Source organism: Danio rerio, chromosome 12 (genome assembly GCF_049306965.1).
Source record: "Danio rerio strain Tuebingen ecotype United States chromosome 12, GRCz12tu, whole genome shotgun sequence".
In the NCBI taxonomy this organism is placed as follows: domain Eukaryota; kingdom Metazoa; phylum Chordata; class Actinopteri; order Cypriniformes; family Danionidae; genus Danio; species Danio rerio.
Genome location: NC_133187.1, coordinates 46,271,271 through 46,295,169, shown reverse-complemented (window position 1 = coordinate 46,295,169; position 23,899 = coordinate 46,271,271). Strand labels below are relative to the sequence as shown.

Genomic DNA, 23,899 nt, shown 5'->3' with positions numbered 1-23,899 from the left:
GATAATCAAATATGAGCTTTCACGTAAAGGAACTAACCATCGTTATTGAAATACATGCAATACAAATTGTGAAGTTGAATGACTATATTACCCCCGTGCTAAAAACTCTTTCAGATGGAGAGCTAGTGGCTGGGATGCACAAGAAAAGAAACCAAAAAGCTACTCTGGCGACATCATTTTTTTTATTTACAATCTCATCACTGCTGCTATGCAGCACTTATTTACAGGTGCTGTACCAATATCAATATTTATTGACATATTTAAAAGTTACTGTAGTTCAATTTCAAAACAGCATTTTTGTCAGACCTGCTCCTATAGTCAGGCTTGACGTTTTTATCCTTAAATCTAAAGCTTGGGTGATAACCAAAGTATAAACAATAATTTATAATTTAAATGTCTAAGTCTAATTAACAGCACTAGACGTTTTTAAACTCTTCCTAATGAAACACACCTGAATCTACAGAACATTAGAAGAGACTCCTGAATCTGAAAGTAACAAGTTAACAAGTGGGAGGAGACTATCAAAATATTTTCTATTGTTGTGCCTCAGGGAACAGGTTTGGAAAACACTTGAACAGGCACTTAAAACCAGTGTTACCTGCTAACCCACAGCAGTAAGACTGAGGTAAGTAAAAACTTCTCATCTACTGTGTGTGTGTGTGTGTGTGTGTGTGTGTGTGTGTGTGTGTGTATATATATATATATATATATATATATATATATATATATATATATATATATATATATATATATATATATATATATATATATATATATACATACAAACACGTATATACACACACATACATACCAGTAAAATTTTTGAGTCTGCAGGGTTTTTGAATGTTTTAAAATAAGCTTCTCCTGCTCACCAAGGCTTCCTTTACTTCATCAAAAATACAGTAAAAATTGTAAAATAGTAAAGTGCTGTTGCTTTATAGAATAACTGTTTCAAAGTAGTTCATTTTTTTTTAAATAATTTATTCCAGTGGTTTTAAAGATGAATTTTCAGCGTGATTAATCTAGTGTTCAGAATCACATGATCATTCAGAAATTATTCAAAAAGTTATTATTAATATCATTTTTATTATTAATACTTATTATTAATACTTACAATAATAATTTTTAGAATTAATGATACTAATAATAATATTAATGGTAATAGTAATAACAATAATAACAATAATGACTGGAGTATTAATTTCATTTAAAACTACATACAATAAGAAAACAGTTATTTACAATTTTAATAAATATTAAAAAAAAAAAACATTTAATAAATGCTGCCTTGATGAACAGAATAATTTTCTTACATTTTTTTTCAAATCTCAAACCCAAAACTTTTGACCTGTGGGGGAAACCGGAGCACCTAGAGGAAACCCACACAAACGCAGGGAGAACATGCAAACTCCACACAGAAACGCCAACTAAGCCAGCCAAGGCTCAAACCAGCGACCCAGCAACCTTCTTGCTGTGAGGCAGCAGCACTACCTACTGTGCAACTGTGTTGCCCATTTTACCTTGTTATATATATATATATATATATATATATATATATATATATATATATATATATATATATATATATATATATATATATATATATAACAGTATATGTGGCAATAAATTTCCTCAAAATACGTTTGTATCACAATTTAAGGTACAGTAAAATATAGCATGTATATACTGTACATATAGCATGTATTTACAACATGTGCATTTTAATAAGTCCTAAGATTATAAAATAAATTTGAATAATCAAATATAATTTAGTGTAAAATGTTTTTTAATTGGCTGAGAGTAACATCTTAAAAAAGGGATTTTATTCCAGAAACACAGCTTTAACTTTGTATAAACATGCATGAAGCTTTAATAATGCTCTCGTGTTTACAGGAGAGAGACTCGTACATTCTGCTGTTATCTCTGACGCCATCATCATGAGATTATCTCTGCTTTTACCGCATCTGCTGGTGTTCTTTTCAGTCCTGGCACTCAGTAAGGTTTTGTTTACCATTTGTTTAACTGATCATCGTAATTGTATGCAAAGGCAATACAATTGGGCTGAATATAACTGTATTTCTATACTTTTAATAGTCAGAACACAAACAACTGCAAAGCCACTGGCAGGTATGTACTACATGTTTTTTTTTAATGTAATTTTAACTTGTTTGCACTCTAATTATTATTCATCATTGAGATAAGTATCATAGTACGCATCAATGAATAAAGTTTTTACTATAAATATGTAAAAAAAAAAAAATGTTTCATCTAAACCAAATAAATGGCAACAGTTTGTTGTAACTGTAATTATTATAAATGTCTAAATTTGAACAGATCACCAGTTTATTATATTTTCAAACAGTATATGTGGTATGTTGTTTTTGTTTTATGTTATTTCCGTTAGGAAAAAAAAAACATTTTCTTTGTTATCAATGTTGTTAACATACATAAACATAAAAATGTAATGATAGGATTTCCATGAACATTTCAAAATTATGCAAGTTTCAACTTAAGATCAGGTACTGAAAACATGAACAAATAATTAATAAATGATTTTTAAATACGTTATTGAAATAAAATAATACACTGCCAGAGAGAACTTAAAGCATTGTAACTTAAGAAAACGTACAAATAGAAAGAAAATCTAAAAAACACACTGCAAATCCTCACAACACAAGCACAAATTGAAAAACGAGCTGCAAATACTCACAATGCAAACACAAAAAATGTGCTTCAAATCCTTACAACGCTAACACAAATAGAAAAATGTGCTGCAAAAATGCATGGCAAATCCCCATAATGCAAGCACAAAGAGGAAATTGTGCTGCAAATCCTCACAACACAAACACAAAGAGGAAATTGTGCTGCAAATCCTCACAACACAAACACAAAGAGGAAATTGTGCTGCAAATCCTCACAACACAAACACAAAGAGGAAATTGTGCTGCAAATCCTCACAGTGCAAACTAAAATTGAAAAAACGCACTTCAAATCCCCACAACATAAACACAAATGGAGAAATTCACTGCAAATCCTAACAATGTTAACACAAATTTTAAAAATGTGCTTCAAATCCTTACATCGCAAATACAAGATAAAAAAAAATGCACAGCAAATATTTACAACACAAACACAAATGGAAAAATGCTCACAACTAAACACAAAAAGAAAAAACGCGGTGCAAATCCTTACAACACAAACACGAATAGAAATAGGTGTTGCAAATGCTTAGAATATAAACAGAAAAACATGCTACAGTCCTCGCAACACAAACACAAATATTAAATTCGCTGCAAATCCTTACAACACAAACACAAATAGAAAAGCATGCTGCAAATCAGTGTCTTTGGCTGCTTTACTTTTGTATAATATGTGTTGTATATAATAGATTTAATTTTTTTTTTCACAGACCCCCCTTTTGACCCCTGCTATAACTACACTGTGCTGGATGATTCATGGAGATCCACCAAGAATATACATACCAGGTCTGATCCATATAAAACAATGTGTGACTATTTTGTCCACTGGCTCGGCTGGTATCGTCTCTTCATTAATGGTCACAGTGTTCAGATGCCAGAAACATGTGTTAATATAAATAGTTGTGGCACTAATGTCCCACTGTGGCTGGGTGGAAGACATCCAACAGTTGAGGATGGAGAGGTCACTCTAGATGTCTGCGGTTCCTTTGACAATATCTGCTGCCCTTACCCATCCTATCCTATTAAAGTAAAAGCCTGTCCAGGAGGTTATTATGTCTATAAGTTAGTTAAGCCTGTTGGCTGCAAATTGGGCTACTGTGCAGGTAAGCATATTTTGCATTTGCCAACGCATGCATTTTGTAATGTCTGTTTTTTTTTTACTATCTATACATTTTTGGTACACAGTGAAGGTAAATGCATTGCACAAATTTAATAAGAAATATGTATTTATACATTTTTGCAGATGGTAGGAACATTACTGCCACTCCAGTGACAAGCTCAGCTGGTAATGTAGTTTGCTTTTCTGAATGATGGTTATGGTGGGTCATTAAAAGCATGTATGTATTAGGTGAATGTATATATGTATATTGTTATAATGTTAAAGTCAGAATTATTAGCCCCCTTGAATTATTTTTTCTTTTTTAAATATTTCCCAAATGATGTTTAACAGTGCAAAATTTTCACAGGATGTCTGATGATGTTTTTTCTTCTGGAGAAAGTCTTGTTTGTTTTATTTCGACAAGAATAAAAGCAGTGTTTAATTTTTTTAAACAAAATTATTCGCATCTTTAGGCTTTTTTTTTTTTTTTTTTTTTTTTTTGATAGTCTACAGTTACCCTAACCTGCCTAGTTAACCTAGTTACCCTGGTTAAGCCTTTAAATGTCACTTTAAGCTGTATAGTCTTGAAAAATATCTGGTAAAATAGTATTTATTGTCATCATGGCAAAAATAAAATAAATCAGTTATAAGAAATGAGATAATAAAAATTTTGTGTAGAAATGTGTTGATAAAATCTTGTTAAAGATGCTGTTGTTAAACAGAAATTGGGGAAAAATAAACAGGGGGGCTAATAATTCTGACTTCAAATATATAGTTCCAGACCTTTTACTTTTTGAGTGCCTTTTTTCTTTTTAAAAAAAAGATATTTATGAGCTGGAGAAATCTGCTGCTAATGACATGCATACAGGAAAAACAAATACTTTTGCAGCCAATGTGTCACTGGTTTCTAGTTTTCTTTAAAATATATATTTGTGTTTAGCAGAAGAAAGCAACTTGATTTTAAGCTGAGTCAACTCAAAAATCTCTGCAGCCAGTTGCCTTAAAATTTAAAGTTGCGTCAACTTTTTTTTTTTTATATACAGTGTTTATAGTGTAAAATTAAAGAACACCTATAATGAAAATCATCTTTTATAAGCTGTTTGGAAAGAACTGTGTATAGGTATAGTGTTTTCACAGTCATATTGGGGTGACATATTAAATCTGGAAAAGGGGGTAAACTTGGTGCACTTTAAATAACAAAAATAAAAACACTTAAAAAATAAATAATTTAACAGTTTGTATTAATTTATAACTTTAAACTTAATAATATAACAAATATATGTTTGTGTCAGTATTAATGTATGGGTTGTGTATATTGTGTCTCACAATAAATAAGTCAGTTTAAAATTTGTGGCAATTACTGGAAAATGTAAATGGCTTGCACATCTGATGCAACAGAAGTGAAAACCATAACCTGCTATAATGTACAGTTGAAACCAGAAATTAATATACACTGTATAAAAAGACACATAATCATTTTTTAAAAAGTCAGATGTTAATGTGACTAAATTTTTCTCTTTTAGGTAAGTTAGGATTATCACATTTATTTCTGTGCAGCTTAATAGCAGAATAGTGAGAGATATTTTTGAGAAATTGTTATAACTTTTCTTGAAAGTCAAGTTTACATACAATAAGATTATTCTGCCTCTGACAAAGCTCAGATGATGGTGTCAAGGTTTTGGGAGTTTCTGATTGGGTAATTGATAACAGTTGAGTTCATTGGGGGCACAACAGTAGAATAGTATTTAAGGAAAACCTCAAACACACTGCTTCCTTGTATGTCACTGATGAACTTGTGTGTATTACAAACTAGATAAAAAGAATGCACTCTGTACGCTCACAGTGACAACATGGGAAAATCAACAAGCCAGACTCAACAAAAAAGACAGATTACAATTTGATAAATTACACTGGGAAAAATAATACATTTTGGAGACATGTCCTTTGGTCTGATGGAACTAAGATTGAACTGTTTGTCCATAATGACCAGTGTTACATTTGGAGGACAAAGGGGAAAGCTTACAAGCATAGGAACACCATCCCAAGTGTGAAGTATGGGGGCGGCAGCATCATGTTGTGGGCTGTTTTGCTGCAGGAGGGACTGGTCCACTTCACAGCATAGATGGCATCAAGAAGAAAGAACATTATGTAGAAATACTGAAGCAACATCTCAAGACATCAGCTAGGAAATTAAAACTTGGCCACAAATGGGTCTTCCAAACAGACCATGACCCCAAGCATACTGCCAAATTAGTTCAAATGTGCTTTAGGGACAACAGAGTGAATATTTTGGAGAGGCCATCACAAAGCCCTGATCTCAATCCTCAAGAAAATTTGTGTGCAGAGTTGAAAAAGCTTGTGCGAGCAAGACTACAAATCTGACTCAGTTACACCAATTCTGTCAGAGGGAATGGGCCAAAATTCCTGCTAACTATTGTGAGAAGCTTGTGGAAGGATGCCCAAAACATTTGACCAAAGTTTTACAGTGTAAAGCAAAGCTAAAAAAAATACCAAGGAAATGTGTGTACATTTTTGACTGTCTAGAAATTATTAAAAATAAATAAATAAAACTCTCATTATTCTGGCATTTAGCAAATGTAAATAATCCTAATGGACCTTAAATAGTAAAGTTTAGTAGGATTTACCATCAGACATTTTTTTTTAATTATTATGTTCTTTTTTTTTTTTTTTAGACTGTACATAAACATCTGGTTTCAACTGTATACCTAGGCTTGATGGTTAAATATTTTAGGCACATTCTCATGAGGTTAAACAGTAATGGATATGTGCTTTTTTTAACACATGGCAGCACCAGGAATCTTCTACTCTTTCGGTTCAGCAGCAGGAGACACAATAAATCCTGCTGATGATGATGGATTTTCCTCTGCTATTACACTGTTAAGTCCATTTCAGTTCTTTGGCCACACACACCAGCAGATTTGTGTAAGAATTTAAATACATTATGTTTCTAAGTCAAATGTGTGTCATGGACACTTTATGAACGTTCGAGGTTACTAAAGTAACCCTTCGTTCCCCGAGGAGGGGAACGGAAGCACTATAAGTGGATTTAATTTGTAAAATCCATGCATTGGGAGGTTCGGTTCAGAAGCTACTCGTCTGAAAGAGTATTGAACGGGCCAATTAAGAATGAATTGGCAGCGCAAGCCTGCGCAGGTGAGCGGCATAAGCAATCAACTGAGTATATAAGCTCACCTGGCGCCAGCAGACGCTATCCTTTTTAAGCTGAAGAGACTTTCAACAGCTAAGGGACAGTCATTATGGCGACGGAGTATAGTGCTTCCGTTCCCCTCCTCGGGGAACGAAGGGTTACTTTAGTAACCTCGAACGTTCCCCTTCGGGGGGAACTTCAGCACTATAAGTGGATTTAATTTGTAAAATCCACGCATTGGGAGCCCATTGAAAGCGCCATAATGACTGCACCTTACCAACACCCCCGATGAGGAGATAGTCAAGCAAGCGTGACGCACCCACATCATGGGGGGCGCGGTCCTCCAACATGTCCCTGGCCCTAATTTATCCTACTTCAACAGAAGTTTTACGGATTTAGATATATTTTTTGGGAAGTCGTGAGCATCTAGATAATTCTAGGAAAATACGACAGTACGTTGGGAAGCGTGCAATCCCGATAGGGAGGACGCTGCGGAGGCCATCCGTTACCCAAGGGGGGATAGATGGCAGAATTTACATATGGACTAGCCCTAAAAAGGGGGAGTACGCATAGCAAAAGAGTGGTTAGCGGGGAGGGAAGACACGGGTCCGCCCAGGGGGGGGACTTAACCGTGGCGGAATAAGCATATGGGATCGCCTAGTGGGGATCACGCATAGCAGGCACCTTTACCCAAAACGCGGGCTGACCAGCGGGCAGACCTACAACGTAGTGGGCCAGCAAGTGACTCCTCCGCTGAGTCAGTGCTGGGGGCCACGGAGGAATCTGCAGGGCTCACCTGACGGGGAACTTTACTGACATATAAAAAGGCGCACGTATCTCCGTGTTAGGGAAAATGGCGCAGCAAGCGTGTTTCAACACCCTACCGAATTGTTTCCTCAATCACCAAGGGTTACCTAATACCCTTGAGGAAACCGGCTCCACTCGCAGATTGTAAAACCTTGCAAATGTGTTGGGTGTCACCCAGCCCGCAGCTCTACAGAAGTCTGTTAGAGGGGCGCCGCGTGCGCGCGCTCGAGAGGATGCGAAACTCCGAGTGGAGTGCGCACGCGCTCTCGGGGGACGCGGCTTATCTCGGCTCTGATAGTGAAAGAAAGGCATCCACAATCTAGTGGGAACTTATTTCGGTACGGCACTTCCCTGCTGCCGACCGTTATAACAGACGAAGAGCTGCTCAGATGATCTAAACTCTGAGTGCGGTCCGGATAATACGCAAAACGCGAACTGGACAATAAGAAGGGCTGGGTCTGCCTCCTCCGAGGGCAGCGCTTGCAGGCTCACTACCTCGTATTAAAACGGAGTGGTAGGAACCTTGGGCACATATCGCGGGCGGGGTCTCAGGACGTGAGAGAAGCCAGCCCAATTACAGGCACGAGTCACTGACCGAAAAATGCCTCCGGGTCCCCGACCCTCTAATCGATATCAACGCGACCAGCAGAGCTGTCTTCAGGGACAGAAAGATACTGAGTCGAGGATCGAAGGGATCTGACGCGGCTTGTGTAGCGAGGGCGAGATCCTAAGAGGGCATGAGAGGGGGCGGGATGGATTAATTCGCTTAACGCCCCTGAGGAACCGGATGATGAGGTTATGCGTTCCCACGGTGCTGCCAGCCACCGCGTTATGAGAGCGGAGATGGCAGCCACGTAACCTTGAGTGTGGAGGGCGACAGCCTGCTCTCCAGCTTCTCTCGGCGTAAAGAAAGCACAACGCTGATCTGGCAAATTACGGGGGTCTTCTCAGCGAGAGACACACCATTCAGTGAATAGACTCCACGTCAGGGCATAGGCGCGCTCGGGGAGGGGGCTCTAGCCCGAGTGACGGTATTAGCCACCGCAATCGGAGGTTACCTAAGTCTTCCTCGCGTCTAAAATCTCTTCAAAGATCGGCGAGGGTGCCAGGTGGTGCCCTGTCCCTGAGAGAGTAGGTGCTCTCTCGAAGGGACTGCCAGGGGAGGGCTATCGCGAGGGAGAGCTCTGACATCCAGGTCCGGTTGAGCCAGAGGGGCGCAACCAGCAACCTGTTCCTCGTCCTCTTCCTGACCTTGCACAGTAACTGCGCGAGCAGGCTCACTGGGGGAAACGCGTATTTGCGCGTGCCCCGAGGCCAGCTGTAAGCCAGTGCATCCGTGCCGAGAGCACTCGGTCAGGGAAAGAACAACTAGCAATGAGCGATCTCGGGGGAAGCAACAGATCGATCTGGGCTTCCCCGAATCGCGCCCATATCAGCTGAACAGACTCGGGGTGGAGTCTCCATTCTCCAGGACGCAAGGCTGCCGTGAGAGCGCATCGGCTGCACGGTTGAGCTTGCCTTAATATGAATGGTGTGCAGCGATTTCAGCCGCGGATGACTCCAGAGGAGCAGACGGCGGGCGAGCTGAGACATGCGGCGAGAGCGCATACCCCCTATACGGCTGATATACGCCACCACCGCCGTACTGTCCGTCCTGACCAGCACGTGTTGCCGCTCCAGCACCGGAAAAAAACGGTGGAGAGCGAGGAACACTGCCAACAGCTCCAGGCGATATGCCAATGCAACTGGGTACCTTTCCACAGGTCCGCAGCCGCATGCCCGCAACGCACAGCCCCCCAGCCCGTGTTGGAAGTGTCTGCTGAAACGACAACAAGACTGGACGCCTGTTCTAGAGACACCCAGGCCTGTAGGAACGAGGGGTCGCTCCAAGGGCTGAGGGCGCGGCGACACAGCGCAGTAACAGAGACTCGGTGTGCGCGCGCGTGCCATGCGCGTCTGGGGACTCGATCGTGAAGCCAGTGCTGAAGTGGTCTCATATAGAATAATCCGAGCGGCATGAAGCGGCTGCGGATGCCATATGCCCCAGGAGCCTCTGAAATAGTATCAGTGGGACCACTATTTTACTGTCGAGCTCTCTCAGACAGTACAGCATCAGCTGAGCGCGCTCTCCGGAGAGGCGCGCTGCCATGGTGACCGAGTCCAGCTCCAGCCCAAGAGAAGAGATCCTCTGCACGGGGGCGAGTTTGCTCTTTTCTCGGTTGACCTGAAACCCCCACAGGTGGAAGTGCCAGAGCACTTCGTCTCTGTGCATAATCAACTGCTCCGAGAGAGGGCAAAAATCAGCCAGTCGTAAAGAAATTGAGTATGCAGATGCCCGCGAGCCGAAGGGGCGCTGAGGCACCCTCCGCGGGCTTGGTGAGGACCCGCGGAGACAGAGAGAGCCCGAAGGGGAGGGCTTTGTATTGCCAAGCTCGACCTTCAAACGCAAACCGCAGAAACTGTCGGTGGCGAGGAAGAGTGGAGACATGGAAATACGCGTCCATCAGGTCTAATGCTGCAGACCAACCCAGAGGACGAACGCACCGGAGGATGCGCTTCTGCGTGAGCATTCTGAACGGCAGCTTGTGCAGGCAGCGGTTCAAAACGCGCAGATCTAGGATTGGCCGTGACCCACCGCTCTTTTTGGGCACGATGAAGCGTGGGCTGTAAAACCCACTCTCCATCTCGGCTGGAGGGAGCGGCTCGATTGCATCCTTCGCCAGGAGGACAGCAATCTTCTCTCGCAAGACAGGGGCGGACAGGGGGCTGACCCTGGTGAATACACACCCGTGACTTGGGGGGCCGTTTCGCGAACTGAATCGCATAGCCGAGTCTGATTGTGCGTATGAGCCACCGCGAAGAGCTGGCCCGCGCTAACCAGGCAGGCAGAGCTCTCGCTAATGGACTCATCGCTACAATCGCTGACGTACCAGCAGTGGGGCAGCGCGGAGTGGGTGTGCTGATCCGGGAAGCTCGCGGGTCCCACGGAAAAGCTGGAGGTGAGATATTTGCTCTCACTCCAAACCCGAGCTCCGGAGGAGAGGCTCGAGGGGTGGGAGAAAGGAGACCGTCCTCCCAGCGCTCGTGAGCCACTGGCGAAACGCACCGAATCTGCAAGCTAGAAAGCATAGCGTCCCAGACTGGCAAATTTCGGGCTGTCACATCTGGGGAAGTGAAAAGTGCCCTTTCATAATGTTTTCATGGCAGTAAAAAGTGCCGTTGGAAATGGGGCCCCGCCCTCCAGCGGGGAAAGAGCAAGTTCCCTCTTCTCCAGATGGCCTGTCCCAGGGGCGCTTCGCGGTCCGTTGCCGGACTTAGCGGCGTTCTGGGCAGGGGGGCTGCCTGCTTCCGAGGTGCCCGACGCGCTCGCTTCGCCTGAGGCGTGTGCGGGGGCGGAGCAGCTCTCGTAGGCGGGCGCCTTCGGCGAGGAGCAGGTATGAATGGCACGGCGGGCGGAGCGGGCTACGGACCGCCGATAAGACATCACCCACCAACTGCTCTCTCACCGCCTTGAATTCCTGGGTGAATTCACAGACAGTGTCGCCGAACCTGGCTGGGGATATGGGGAAGTCAAGAAAGCGGACTTTGTCGACTTTGCGCATATCAGCCAGGGGTGGCGCTCCTGGACCACTAATGTGGACATCGTCCTCCCCAACGCACACGCAGCGGACTCAGTAGTCCGAAGAGCTAAGTCGGCGGCGGTGCGAAGCTCGTAAGCCTGGGTTGGACCCACCCTCGTGCAGCTCGGCCAGCGCCTGCGCTTGGTAGCGCTGGTAGGTGGCTATCGCATGCAAGGCGGAAGCAGCCTGGCCCGCAGCTATGTAAGCTCTAGCTCCGAGGGAGGTAGATAACTTACAGGCTTTGGATGGGAGACGAGGCGGACCCCGCCAAGAAGAGGCGCCGCGCGGATTTACCGCCATCGCGCACTCAACCTGAGGAATCGCCACATACCCCCTGGCTGTTTCACCGTCAAGAGTGGTTAGGGTGGAGGAACACGCAGCACGAGCAGAAAAAAGTGCTTTACAAGACCGCGTGAGCCTACTGTGCACCTCCGGGAAGAAGGGAACGCCCCTCTAGTCGGTCCGGCCGCGGAGCTGGGGGATAAACCATCTCCAACCCACGGCCGAAGCAGCCCGGGAAAGCACGGCTAACATGTCCGTTTCAGGATCCGTAGTGACAGCGCTCACCAGCCCGAAGGGGGCGAGCGGGTCTGGATCATCATCGGACAATGAAAGCCCACCCTCCGATGCCGCGGTGGACATCTGGTCTCCGGTGTCATCGGGCGTAAGGGCTACCATCTGTTAGACGGATCGCTTCCCCCGCCCGAAGCTTGGATGGAGCGCTTAGAGGAGCGGGAGGTCCGCGGGCCCATGGGCGACGGATTATCTCTCGCTGAAACCCTCAGATCTGCCTGAGTGCCCGCTGCAGAGCAGGGGACAACTGGGGTGGTTCACCCTTTTGCAAAGGCTAACCGCGATCTTGCGCAACAGTCATGGCATCGCAATGACGACATGAACTGCCCGCAAGCAGCGCATTAACATGCTGGACCCCCAGACATGTAACGCAGTGCCCGCGCCCATCATCCGAGGACAGGAAACCACCGCATCCAGAAACGCACAGTCGGAGCGCCGTCCTGAAAAGGACGTGCTGCACGACTGTGTTGCTCTTTCTGTGAAGTTTGCAACTTTATACGCACCGCTCTGGAGGACCGGACCCAAAGAACGCCAGGCAAGGGAGAAACCCAGCTCGACCGTCTGCCACTGCGTGTACACACTCTGGACCGGGAGAATGCTCTCGTTCGCTCAGAATCGCTGGTCACAGCAGGAGGAACCCTCATCGACTCGATCAGAAAGTCTCTGAAGCGAAAAGGAATAGCGTCTGCTGGCGCCAGGTGAGCTTATATACTCAGTTGATTGCTTATGCCGCTCACCTGCGCAGGCTTGCGCTGCCAATTCATTCTTAATTGGCCCGTTCAATACTCTTTCAGACGAGTAGCTTCTGAACCGAACCTCCCAATGCGTGGATTTTACAAATTAAATCCACTTATAGTGCTGAAGTTCCCCCCGAAGGGGAACTAATGATCAGTAAAACATCTTGCTGTGAAAGTATTTCCCATGTTTCAGGTTAATAATAATGGACACCTCATATTCAGCCAGACTTTACAAACGTTTGTTCCCTACTTATTTCCTGATTATGGAAATGAAGATATAATTGCTGGACTCTGGACTGATCTTGATAACCGTGAGAGAGGAGTCATTTCTTATCATCAATACAGTAATGGAAGTGTTCTCACTCGCGCCACTCAGGATATCAACAATTATTTCCCAAATCTGACCTTCACTGCTTCTTGGGTTTTTGTTGCAACGTGGGATAAAGTAGCTTTGTGTGCTTTAAGCAACACAGTAAGTTTGGTAGACTTCTGAAATGTGAATGTTTACACCTGAATCATGATTAATTTTAAAGCAATTTTATTGTCAATCTTTTCAGGAAACATCATTTCAAGTGGTTTTAATTTCAGGCAGTAATTATTCATTTATTTTAATGAATTATGGCAACATTGCTGCAACAGGACATCCAGTGGAGGTAAACGGAACTTTCTGTATAGAGAACAAAATGTTTCAATTCACTAATATTCCACTTGTTAGGTGTGACGTCATGCGAAGCAGCTTTTGGGTCCAAGCACTCTATCAAACTTCATGGAGAGGCTTAATGGAAATAATACATGTTTACAAAGTGCTGCAATACCTTCCAAAGTCATAAGGTTGCAGTATAAATAGCCATCCCAAATATTGGATGGTCAGAAAGTGATTAATCTTTATAAATTGTTAAAATACTGTCTGCGATGCAGCAAAATCACTTTACTGTATTATATGATTAAAAGGTGGTTATAAACACATGCTCTCAATTCAACTGAGTAGCGGCTTGGACCCGGAAACAGTACTCCATGTCACCACTTAACAAACGCATTGGGAACTGTTTACATGAGTATGGGTTTATATACTTTTAGGCTGGTTATGACACGATAAACTCCACAAACTACTTTGTGATTCCTGGATCAGATAGTGGAAGCTCCATCACAAACCTCAACACCTCTAGTAATGTCAATGTTCCAGGCAGATGGGCCTTCAGGGTGGACGGTGGATCACAGTCAAACACCAGTAAACTTCCAGTTCCAGTTCACACACTAGTATATATATATATATATATATATATATATATATATATATATATATATATATATATATATATATATATATGCACACACACACAACCGTTCTGTCTGGTTCTCAAATCTGATTGGCTGAAAGCCATGCAATATTCTGCATTACAGAACTTCTACAGCCTTTTTACCCTTTGTGTATTACTCCACACACATACAGCCAGCAAAGAGCAGACAATACAGATCTAACTGTTTTAACAGCTGTTTAACTGTCAGCTTATGATTTGAATCCAATGTGGAAGAAAGTAGTTCCTCATACAAAAGGGTTTTTAAGACTCTCCATGTTTGATTTAGTTTTTATATAAACAATTATGCCGTCAAACTGTTGTATAAACGCAATATCACACTCGTAGCAGTGCAATATGGCTTTACATCGGCACTAGTGGGGGCACTAACCAGTGCCGATATACAGCCATATCGCACTTATATATAAGTCTTTTAATTATGTGATACAAATACATAGTAATTAATTTCATTAATTTTCTTTGCATTATCACAGATCTTCCCTTTGACCCATGCTTTAAATATACAGTACTGGACGATCCTTGGAGAACCACAGACAATCGAGAACCTATCGAAATTGGATGTGACTCTTTAATCAGCTGGTTCGGCTGGTATCGTCTCTTCATTAATGGTCACAGTGTTCAGATGCCAGACACATGTGTTAATATGAATAGTTGTGGCACTAATATCCCACTGTGGCTGAGTGGAGGACATCCAACAGTTGAGGATGGAGTGGTCACTCGAGATGTCTGCGGTTCCTTTGACATTATCTGCTGCCTTTACCCATCCAATCCTATTAAAGTAAAAGCCTGTCCAGGAGGTTATTATGTCTATAAGTTAGTTAAGCCTGTTGACTGCAAATTGGGCTACTGTGCAGGTAAGCATACCATATTTTGCATTTAACCATGTATCTGTGCAATGCTTAAACTGCACCATACATCTATGTTTACAGAGCATTTTGGGAATCAGAGGCTGCTCTCTATAATCCTTCAAAGACTTGTGCCATTTACAAGATATATGTGTGTGTTTATTTGGTATCTTTAAAACTACTCAGGGAAGTTAAAGTGGATATATACTGCAAAAAAAGACAATAGTCAGTTTTTAAATGGATGTGAATGAGAAGAGGGTTGTGAATATAATGTTATAATGCAGCAGCAAAATCCATTCACTTAATGCTAAAACGCCTCTGTATGTGATGTGTCAGTAGCAAGTATGTTTAGATCTAACATGCAAAGAGGAGGCCTCTATATTTATATATATATATATATATATATATATATATATATATATATATATATATATATATATATATATATATATATATATATATATATATATATATATATATATATATTGGTCATCACAGAATAAAATGCTTTTTTTTCCAGCACAGAAAAAGATAAAAGTAAAATGTATAATCTACAGTATTTCTCGATCCATTTGCAATTTGAGCGGGAAGAGGTGACCAGGATGTGACACTGACCTTACTGGACCTGGTGTATAAACATCTGGAAATGAGTAGTAATCGTGCTAGGCTATTATTTGCAGATTTCTCTTCGGCATTTAATACAATTCGGCCAGATTTGTTGGTTCACAAGCTGAGGATGAATTTTGGTGTGGATGCACAGATGACTGCATGGTTACTGGATTTCCTTACTAGAAGGTCTCAGAGGGTAAGGGTTAACAGTATTCTGCCAGATCCCATTATTATACAGTGCATCCGGAAAGTATTCATAGCGCTTCACTTTTTCCACATATTTTAGGCTAGCTAATCAAGCTCTTACTAGGCTTTGGAAACATCCTTGCAGGTGTGTTGAGGCAAGTTAGAGCTAAAATCTGCAGGACACCGGCCCTCTAGGGCCGAGTTTGGACACCCTGCAATTCCCCATAATGACAATGTAAAAAAAAAGAGGTTTTGAAATTGTTGCAAATTTATTAAAAATAAAAATCCTGAAAAATCGGCGTTGTAGCCATTTTCAGATCACTCCAGAGATGTTCAATAGGATTTAGGTCTGGGCTCTGGCTGGGCCACTCAAGGACATTCACTGAGTTGTTGTGAAGCCACTCCATTGATATTTTGGTGTGTGCTTTGGGTCATTGTCCTGCTGGAAGATGAACTGTCGCCCCAGTCTGAGGTCTGGAGCACTCTGAAGCAGGTTTTCATTCAGATGTCTCTGTACATTGCTGCATTCATCTTTCCCTCTATCCTGACTAGTCTTCCAGTTCCTGCTGCTAAAAACATCCCCACAGTATGCCTTTGGTATTAGCCTGGTGATGAGCGGCGCCGGTTTTCTCCAAATGTAACGCTTGGCATTCACTCCAAAGAGTTCAGTTTTAGTCTGATCAGACCAGAGAATTTTACTTCTTATGGTCTGAGAGTCCTTCAGATGCCTTTTGGCAAATTTCAGGTGGGGAGTGGCTTCTGTCTGGCCACTCTACCATACAGGCCTGATTGGTGGATTGCTGCATAGATGGTTGTCTTTCTGCAAGGCTTTCCTCTCTCTCCAAGAACGCTGGAGCTCAGAGAGAGTGACCATCAGGTTATTGATCACCTCCCTGACTGAGACCCTTCTCCTCCGATCACTCAGCTTAGATGACCGGCCAGCTCTAGGAAGAGTCCTGGTGGTTCCAAACATCTTCCACTTATGGATGATGGTGGTCACTGCTCATTGGAACTTTCAGAGCAGCAGAAATTTGTCTCTAACCTTCCCCAGCCGGAGCATTTTACTCCGAGCATTTTACCAACAACAGGCGCTATATCATAATCACGCCCTCACAAAAGCAAGCTCCTGATTGGTTAACGCTGGGCGAATGTCCACTGAAGTTCAGATTTTTTAACTCGAGCGATTCATGCGAAATACGCGACACATGCATTAAGTACAACACTATCGCACTGCAGGGTGTGTTTAAACCTTATAAACATTTGTTATGTAGCAGTCAAAAGGATGGTTCACACCCCCCCCCCCCCACCCCCCCTACAGTTTTTATCTTCTATTGAACATTTTCTGTTGAACACAATTGAATATTTTTTGTGAAAAGCAAAAAATCAAAAACAAAAAACAATAAAAAAACAAGAGGGGTCTGGATGCAGTTGCAATCTGAGCTATATGCAATGGGGCTCACCTAAACCCCACCCCTAATCCTACCCCTAATAGTGACATCACTAGCTCCATTAAGTGCATTGTGTCTGGCTATGCATCACTGAGAGATCTCAGCTTGCTTCATAAAACCTTCATCCAGATTGAAAAATCCTATAACTATTGACCTCCATAGTAGGAAAAACAAATGCTATGGAAGTCAATGGTTACAGGTATTGAGCTTTCTTTAAAATATCTTCTTTTGTGTTCAACAGAAGAAAGAAACTCAGTTGGGTTTAGGACAAGTGAAGCCTATGTTAATGATGAATTGTCACTTTTGGCTGAACTATCCCTTAAAAATGTTACTGTCACATCACATCCACATGGTTTCACCACCAGAGGTCACCATTGTCCCGCTACTTATCAAAGCTACAGTTAAACATGAGCTTCCTAAATCTGGTAAATGTAAACAGTAAAATAATCTACTTGTAATCTCTTTGCAGGATCAGGAATCTTCTACACATTTGGTTCAGAAGGAGGAGACTCGATAAATCCTGCTGTTGATGATGGAAGCTCCTCTGTTATTCCACTGTTGAGTCCGTTTCAGTTCTTTGGCCTCACATACCAGCAGATTTATGTAAGACTCCATTATGAGAGTCCATTATGTTTCCATGTGTTAATCTGATTTTTGGAAGCTTTATAAACTCATCTATTAACTTGAAAATTGTGGCTGTGATTTTAACAGTATTTCTCATGTTTCAGGTTAATAATAATGGATTTCTCACATTCAGCCAGGCCTCTTCACAGTATGCTCCCTACTTATTTCCAGCTTATGGAAGTCAAGATATTATTGCTGGACTCTGGACTGACCTTGATAACAGTAAACGAGGAGTCGTCTCTTATCATCAATACACTAATGGAAGTGTTCTCACTCGCGCCACTCAGGATATCAACAATTATTTCCCAAATCTGAACTTCACTGCTTCTTGGGTTTTTGTTGCAACGTGGAATAAAATGTCTTACTACAGCTTGATCAGCACAGTGAGTTTCATACTTCTGAACTGATTTAATTAGATGTGTCAGTTTCACTCTGTTGGCAGTAACACATTATGACAGGGAAAGTAATACAAATTATTAATTAATAATTAGTCTTTTATGAATGCAATATTTAATACTATAAAACTGTAATTTTACTAAACATTAGTAAAACACTGTTAAAGTTGATTTTTTTTCCTTTCAGGAAACATCGTTTCAGGTGGTTTTAATTTCAGGCAGTAATTATTCATTTATATTGATGAATTATGGTGACATTGCTGAAACAGGACATCCAGTGGAGGTAAAAAAAAAAAAATAAAAAAATTAAATTAAAGTTCTGACACTTTTTTTTCAAAATCAAATTAAAATAAAACATACTGTATGTCCGAAACTGATAAAAAACACTATTTTGAGGAAATTGTTGAATAATATAATTACAATTTTGAAGTTACTTCACCGTGATTAGATCCTTGCATGTGTTCTAGCGACTGGCTGTCTGCATTAAGTGCAACTTAATTTGCATGATAGCTTCGAAGTTTTTACCTGTTAGTGTTCAGACGGCAGAGAGATCCTACGTTGTATTGCCAAAACAAGTGGGAGGAGAAGAATTGTTTGGGTACACAGGTTGTCAGTGTTGTGTTTATAAATGTGCTGCAATGAAGATTTTGTTTTCATTTCCCATCTGAAAATGGTGAAATCCGGATTTGCCGCTCATCTCCTTTTAAAAAAGACACTGCTCCAGTTGGTGTTGATTGTCTTGTTTCTACAGCTTTGCTAAGTGTGTGATTAATGTTCTTTGTCTGTGTTTATTCTGAGGTAAGAATAGTTCATATCGTTAGCAGTACTATTTCAGTTTTTAAAGTCATACCTTAGTCAAAATCATTTCTAAGGTACTGTTTACAGTACATGGCAGGGCAGTGGCGCAGTAGGTAGTGCTGTCGCCTCGCAGCAAGAAGGTCGCTGGGTCGCTGGTTCAAACCTCAGCTCAGTTGGCGTTTCTGTGTGGAGTTTGCATGTTCTCCCTGCCTTCGCGTGGGTTTCCTCCGGGTGCTCCGGTTTCCCCCACAGTCCAAAGACAAGCAGTACAGGTGAATTGGGTAGGCTAAATTGTCTGTAGTGTATGAGTGTGTGTGTAAATGTATGTGTGGATGTTTCCCAGACATGGGTTAATGCTGGAAGGGCAATCGCTGCGTAAAAACTTGCTGAATAAGTTGGCGGTTCATTCCGCTGTGGCGACCACAGATTAATAAAGGGACTAAGCCTACAAGAAAATGAATGAATGAATGAATGTTTACATACGTTAATATCACTACAATATTATGGACTGAAACATCTGCTGTAAATTCTGCTTTCCGAATGTAAACATGTAAACAAATCAGTTAAACTCTTACCGTTGTGTAGAATTTTTGCCGCATTTTGTGACAGAATAGTCTATACACACACGGCTTTCTGACACTACCTACAGAGTGCATCCAAATTAGCAAGACAATCTCACAGCAATTCGTAACTTTTTGATTTAGTGGCTAATTCGTATAAATTTGTACGATCTAGTTCGTACAATTTAGTACGATTTGCTCATCCCCCAATGACGTTTGGGTTTAGGGGTGGGGTTAGGTGCCACACCTCTTTTTTAAAATCGTACAGTTTCGTACTACTGAACTCGTACGAATTCGAACAAATTAGCCAATAAAATGGCAAAATGTAAAATACTTACGTTTTCTTGTATGATCAGGCTGAAATTACAGAGGAATGCAGAGGGTTTTTTTTTTCCATTTGCTGTGCGATATCAAACTTTCCAATATAACTACACTTAGCAGTTCCTGGCATCCAACTTAAACTTTGTCCTATGCTGCCTGTCCTGACCACTCACTGGTAGAAGAGATATTGTATCTCAATGGGACATTCCTGGTTAAATAAGAGAATTAAAAAAAAATGACTTTACTTAATTTAAATGTAAATTACGCATGTCTTAGATGTAATCTTGCATCTTAAATTGCATCGTTCAGTCATGAAGTGGAAATCTCCATGCATTTTGTGTTCTTACACTTCTTTATTAAAGGGCACAGATAAATAAAAATATATATATGCATATGCACAGACTACAGTTTTCATTTTAAAACTACTGAAATGAATGAATAAATTAATTAATAGGTAATCTTTATTACCCATTAGTAAGATAAATTATGGAAACAAATAATTTAGCACATCATTCAAAATCTAAGCACTTTTCACATCTTGAAAATGATTAAAATTCAAGCATATTCCAGGATTTCCAGCACCTGTGTAGGAATAGGCTTTAACCCACAGCGGTTCGAACCGTAGTTCATGCCGAGCGAATAAAAAGTGATCAGCATGATGGTAAAAACTGTACATTTCTAGTCAAACCATTCCTCTGCAATCTCATACCAAAAACGGAAATAAGAGCAGTATTAATAGCTTAAAATGTGAAAGAGCATTGATATTATGTGATTGTATTGTGTTGCAATATGGAGTAATTAAGTGTTGATGTTAATTCAAAAACAAATCTCAAATACTTGAAAATGAAATGATTTAATGACAATAATTCTCTATGGTTACAACTGAATTAATTACAAAATAACTGCATAGAATGATAAAATATGAAATGATAAAACATGTGTAATAATTGTAAAGGAAAAGAGACAGAGCAGAGTTTTACACCTATTTTGTATCTTTCTTGACCATGTGACTAAAGCCCAAATGCTGAGACATTCAAACTGACCAATCAACATGTGACCACATCATAAAACCCCAAAAGTCCACATACCAGGCTCTGATAATCAGTATCTGCCCTTAGAGTCAGTATGGACCTTCTTGAGTCAAATAGAAATGTTTTGTCATATAAACAAATGCATATGATAGTTTAGCCTCTTACACCTGTAAGAACCCTATTGTATGTAATGAGCAAAAGTTTCTGTTCACTACTGTTTTATAGTATACATACTTTGTTAACACTGTTTAAATGAAAAATGATCTGAAGAAGTGTAATATTCTGAATATACTTTTAGGCTCTTAGGTTCTTTAGGTTTACAATCAAAAAAAGAATTAAAGAACCTGGGTGTTATTTTCGATTGTGATCTTAATTTTAAATCTCGTTTTAATCAAGTTACAAAAACATGTTTTTATTATTTAAGAAATGTTGCCAAAATTCGTTCTTTTCTATCTTTTGATGATGCCAAGAAATTAATTCATGCTTTTATTTTTTATTTTCTCTCGGCTTGATTATTGCAATGCTATCTGTACTGGTCTACCTAAGGGTTCTACAATGAAGTTGCAATTGATACAAAATGCAGCAGCCAGAGTTTTAATAAAATTAAAGAAACGAGAGCACATTACACCAGTATTAATAGAATTACACTGGTTGCCTGTGCACCAAAGGATAGATTTTAAGATTCTTTTATTAGTTTTAAAGCACTACACAATATGACACATTCCTACATTTCCGACTGTTTAACAAAATATAATCCAAACCGTTTACTACGCTCTTCTAGTGCTGGACTTTTAGAATTTTATCCTGTAAACCTGATGCGATCTGGCGGCACTTCTTTTAGCCATTATGCTCCAAAAATTTGGAACTGTCTCCCCCTTGAAGTGAAAGAATCCCCAAGTATTCATGTTTTTAAAAACCGTGTTAGACACATCTTTTTAAAATTGCTTATGATTAAACAAGTTTGTTAGGTGTACGCATTTTATCTATTTTGTTGTAGGTTTATGTATGTAATGTATGGTGTGTGCCTGCATATGTAAGGACTATTGTGTGTGTGATCATGTGGATATATGCTTATATTTTGTGTACATGAATGCTTTTATTTCAGTATATGTGATAAGTTTTTGTGGTCTATTTTAATGCTTTTGTTGTTGTTTGTGAGGCACTTTGAGTTGCATGTATGTTGGAAAAGTGCTACACAAATAAAGTTATTATTATTATTATTATTATTAGGCTGGTTATGACACGATACACTCCACAAACTACTTTGTGATTCCTGGATCAAACAGTGGGAGCTCAATCTCAAGCCTCAAGAACTCCAGTAATGTCAATGTTACAGGCCGATGGGCCTTCAGGGTGGACAGTGGACCAAGAAACATCATCTTGAAAAGTAAAAGTTTGATCTTTCAGCTATGATTTAATATCCTTCATGTAAGGTTTTCGTTTGAGTAATAAATATTTTATTTGTGTTTCCCTTCAGACACTGTTGCTGGAATTCAAGTGAGTTTTTCCTCATATTTAGACCTCACACAGAGTGGAAACGTTCAATTTGTTTTACAGCGAGTAAGTCATATCTACTACAAATATGTATACTTAAAAATAGTACTCATTTATGATTTGTTAAAAGTATGACCTATCTGTTCATCTTTGTTTCAGGTCAATCAGGAGCTGGTCAAATATGGTCTGCAAAACAACACAGTGCTGAAATTAAGAAAACTGCTGAGGATATATCCGTAAATAGGCTTCTTTAAAAAAGGATTTAGTTAATTAGATTAACTAGGCAGGTTAGGGCAATTAGGCAAGTAATTGTATAACGATGGTTTGTTCTGACTATCAGAAAAAATTTTGCTTAAAGGGGCTAATAATTACGTCCTTAATTTATTATTTAAAAAAAAAAAAAAAAACTGCTCAACATAAATAAGTACACTCTATTTGAAAATTAATATTTTTATGAAATTTTCAGTAAATATATGTCATATATTTTGGTGCATTTAAAGAAAAGATAGTATTTTAGTCACTGAATATCTTTAGAAATAGAAACTTTATACATTTAAATTCATGCAAATATAAAAAAAGAAAAAGAAAAAAAACATTAAATAATTTCAACAAAATTGTATAAAGTTTTTGTTTCTCTTGAATTCTGCTCTTTTTACATTTTATATATTTTTCCTTAACATATAAACATGAGTGTTCTAGCTTTGTTATCATTTGTTATCAAGTTCAAGTATCAAGTAGCTCCAGGTTTGGCTTTAGTACTGAGTAATCTAATGTATTTGCACAAATAATATTGTAAAGCTTCTGATTAAACATATTAATTTAAATGAGTGTTTTGTGAGGGCTGTACTTATATTGTACATTAGTGGACACAAACATGAACGTGATCCTTTAGTAAATGTCAGAAATATTTTTTTTTCTGTTTTCATAATGTGTGTTATTGGTGCTTTCACACCTACACTTTTGTTTTGGAGCCCGTCTCGTTTGCCCAGTTAGCGCGGTTTCTTTGGCATATGTGAATCCACCAATCGCTCACTGATCCGCGCCAAATCAATCGCGTCGAGTTCACTTGAATGAGGTGGTCTCGGCTCGATTGAAACGAACTCTGGAGCGGATCGATTGCAGTGAAAAAAAGCAAATGATCCGAGCGCGGTTATATTACAGTGTTTTATGGATATGTAATAGGCATACGGCTATATAAAGAGAGAGAATTATGAGTAGGGAATTACGAGTGATAATCTCCAGGTAATCTCGCGTCTTCCTCACGGTCCTCACGGACCCTTCTCACCCCTCCCCGCCGCATCTCTCCTCACTCTTCAGACACGTCTGAACACTGACACCAATGTGAGGAGAGTTTACTCACACGTGACTTGTTTTAGCTCTTTTGGTCCAATTAGAAACTTTGCAATGTGAAAGCGAACCGCTCCAAGAGCAAAGAGCAACAATGTAACGATTGTAATCTCTGTTTCAGAACAAATGAATCGATTCACAGGTATTGAATTCTCAGCCCTGCTGAGCGGGACTCTGCAAAATAAACCCTGACACTCTGACCACCTAAGCTGCTGAACCTA

The 23,899-nt window shown here is 40.4% G+C and overlaps 1 protein-coding gene and 1 long non-coding RNA gene across 5 annotated transcripts in view; one reads left to right on the top strand and one right to left on the bottom strand.

The window, feature by feature from the left end:
* Positions 1-3,719, bottom strand: part of LOC137496848 (uncharacterized) — a 122,170-nt gene extending 118,451 nt beyond the window's left edge. For 2 of the 3 annotated variants that reach the window (XR_012388207.1, XR_012388208.1), the window contains exon 1: positions 3,483-3,543. This is a non-coding gene — a long non-coding RNA (uncharacterized lncRNA). Of the gene's footprint in view, positions 1-3,482 lie in introns of all 3 variants that reach the window. The other variant, XR_012388206.1, reaches the window with a different exon arrangement.
* Positions 551-22,578, top strand: LOC100148750 (uncharacterized). 2 transcript variants are annotated; one of them, XM_073918900.1, is made up of 16 exons: positions 551-625; positions 1,894-1,995; positions 2,095-2,127; positions 3,410-3,802; positions 3,943-3,984; positions 6,608-6,741; positions 12,898-13,176; positions 13,262-13,357; positions 13,782-13,932; positions 14,494-14,874; positions 17,578-17,711; positions 17,837-18,115; positions 18,315-18,410; positions 22,068-22,224; positions 22,315-22,397; positions 22,491-22,578. In XM_073918900.1, the coding sequence occupies exons 2-16, from the start codon at positions 1,938-1,940 to the stop codon at positions 22,569-22,571; spliced, it is 2,397 nt and encodes a 798-aa protein (XP_073775001.1). In that variant the 5' UTR covers positions 551-625; positions 1,894-1,937; the 3' UTR covers positions 22,572-22,578. The 2 variants fall into 2 exon arrangements, with proteins under 2 accessions (XP_073775001.1, XP_073775000.1); XM_073918899.1 differs by lacking the exon at positions 551-625 and having other exon boundaries at positions 1,898-2,127.
* The last annotated feature ends 1,321 nt before the right edge of the window (positions 22,579-23,899 follow it).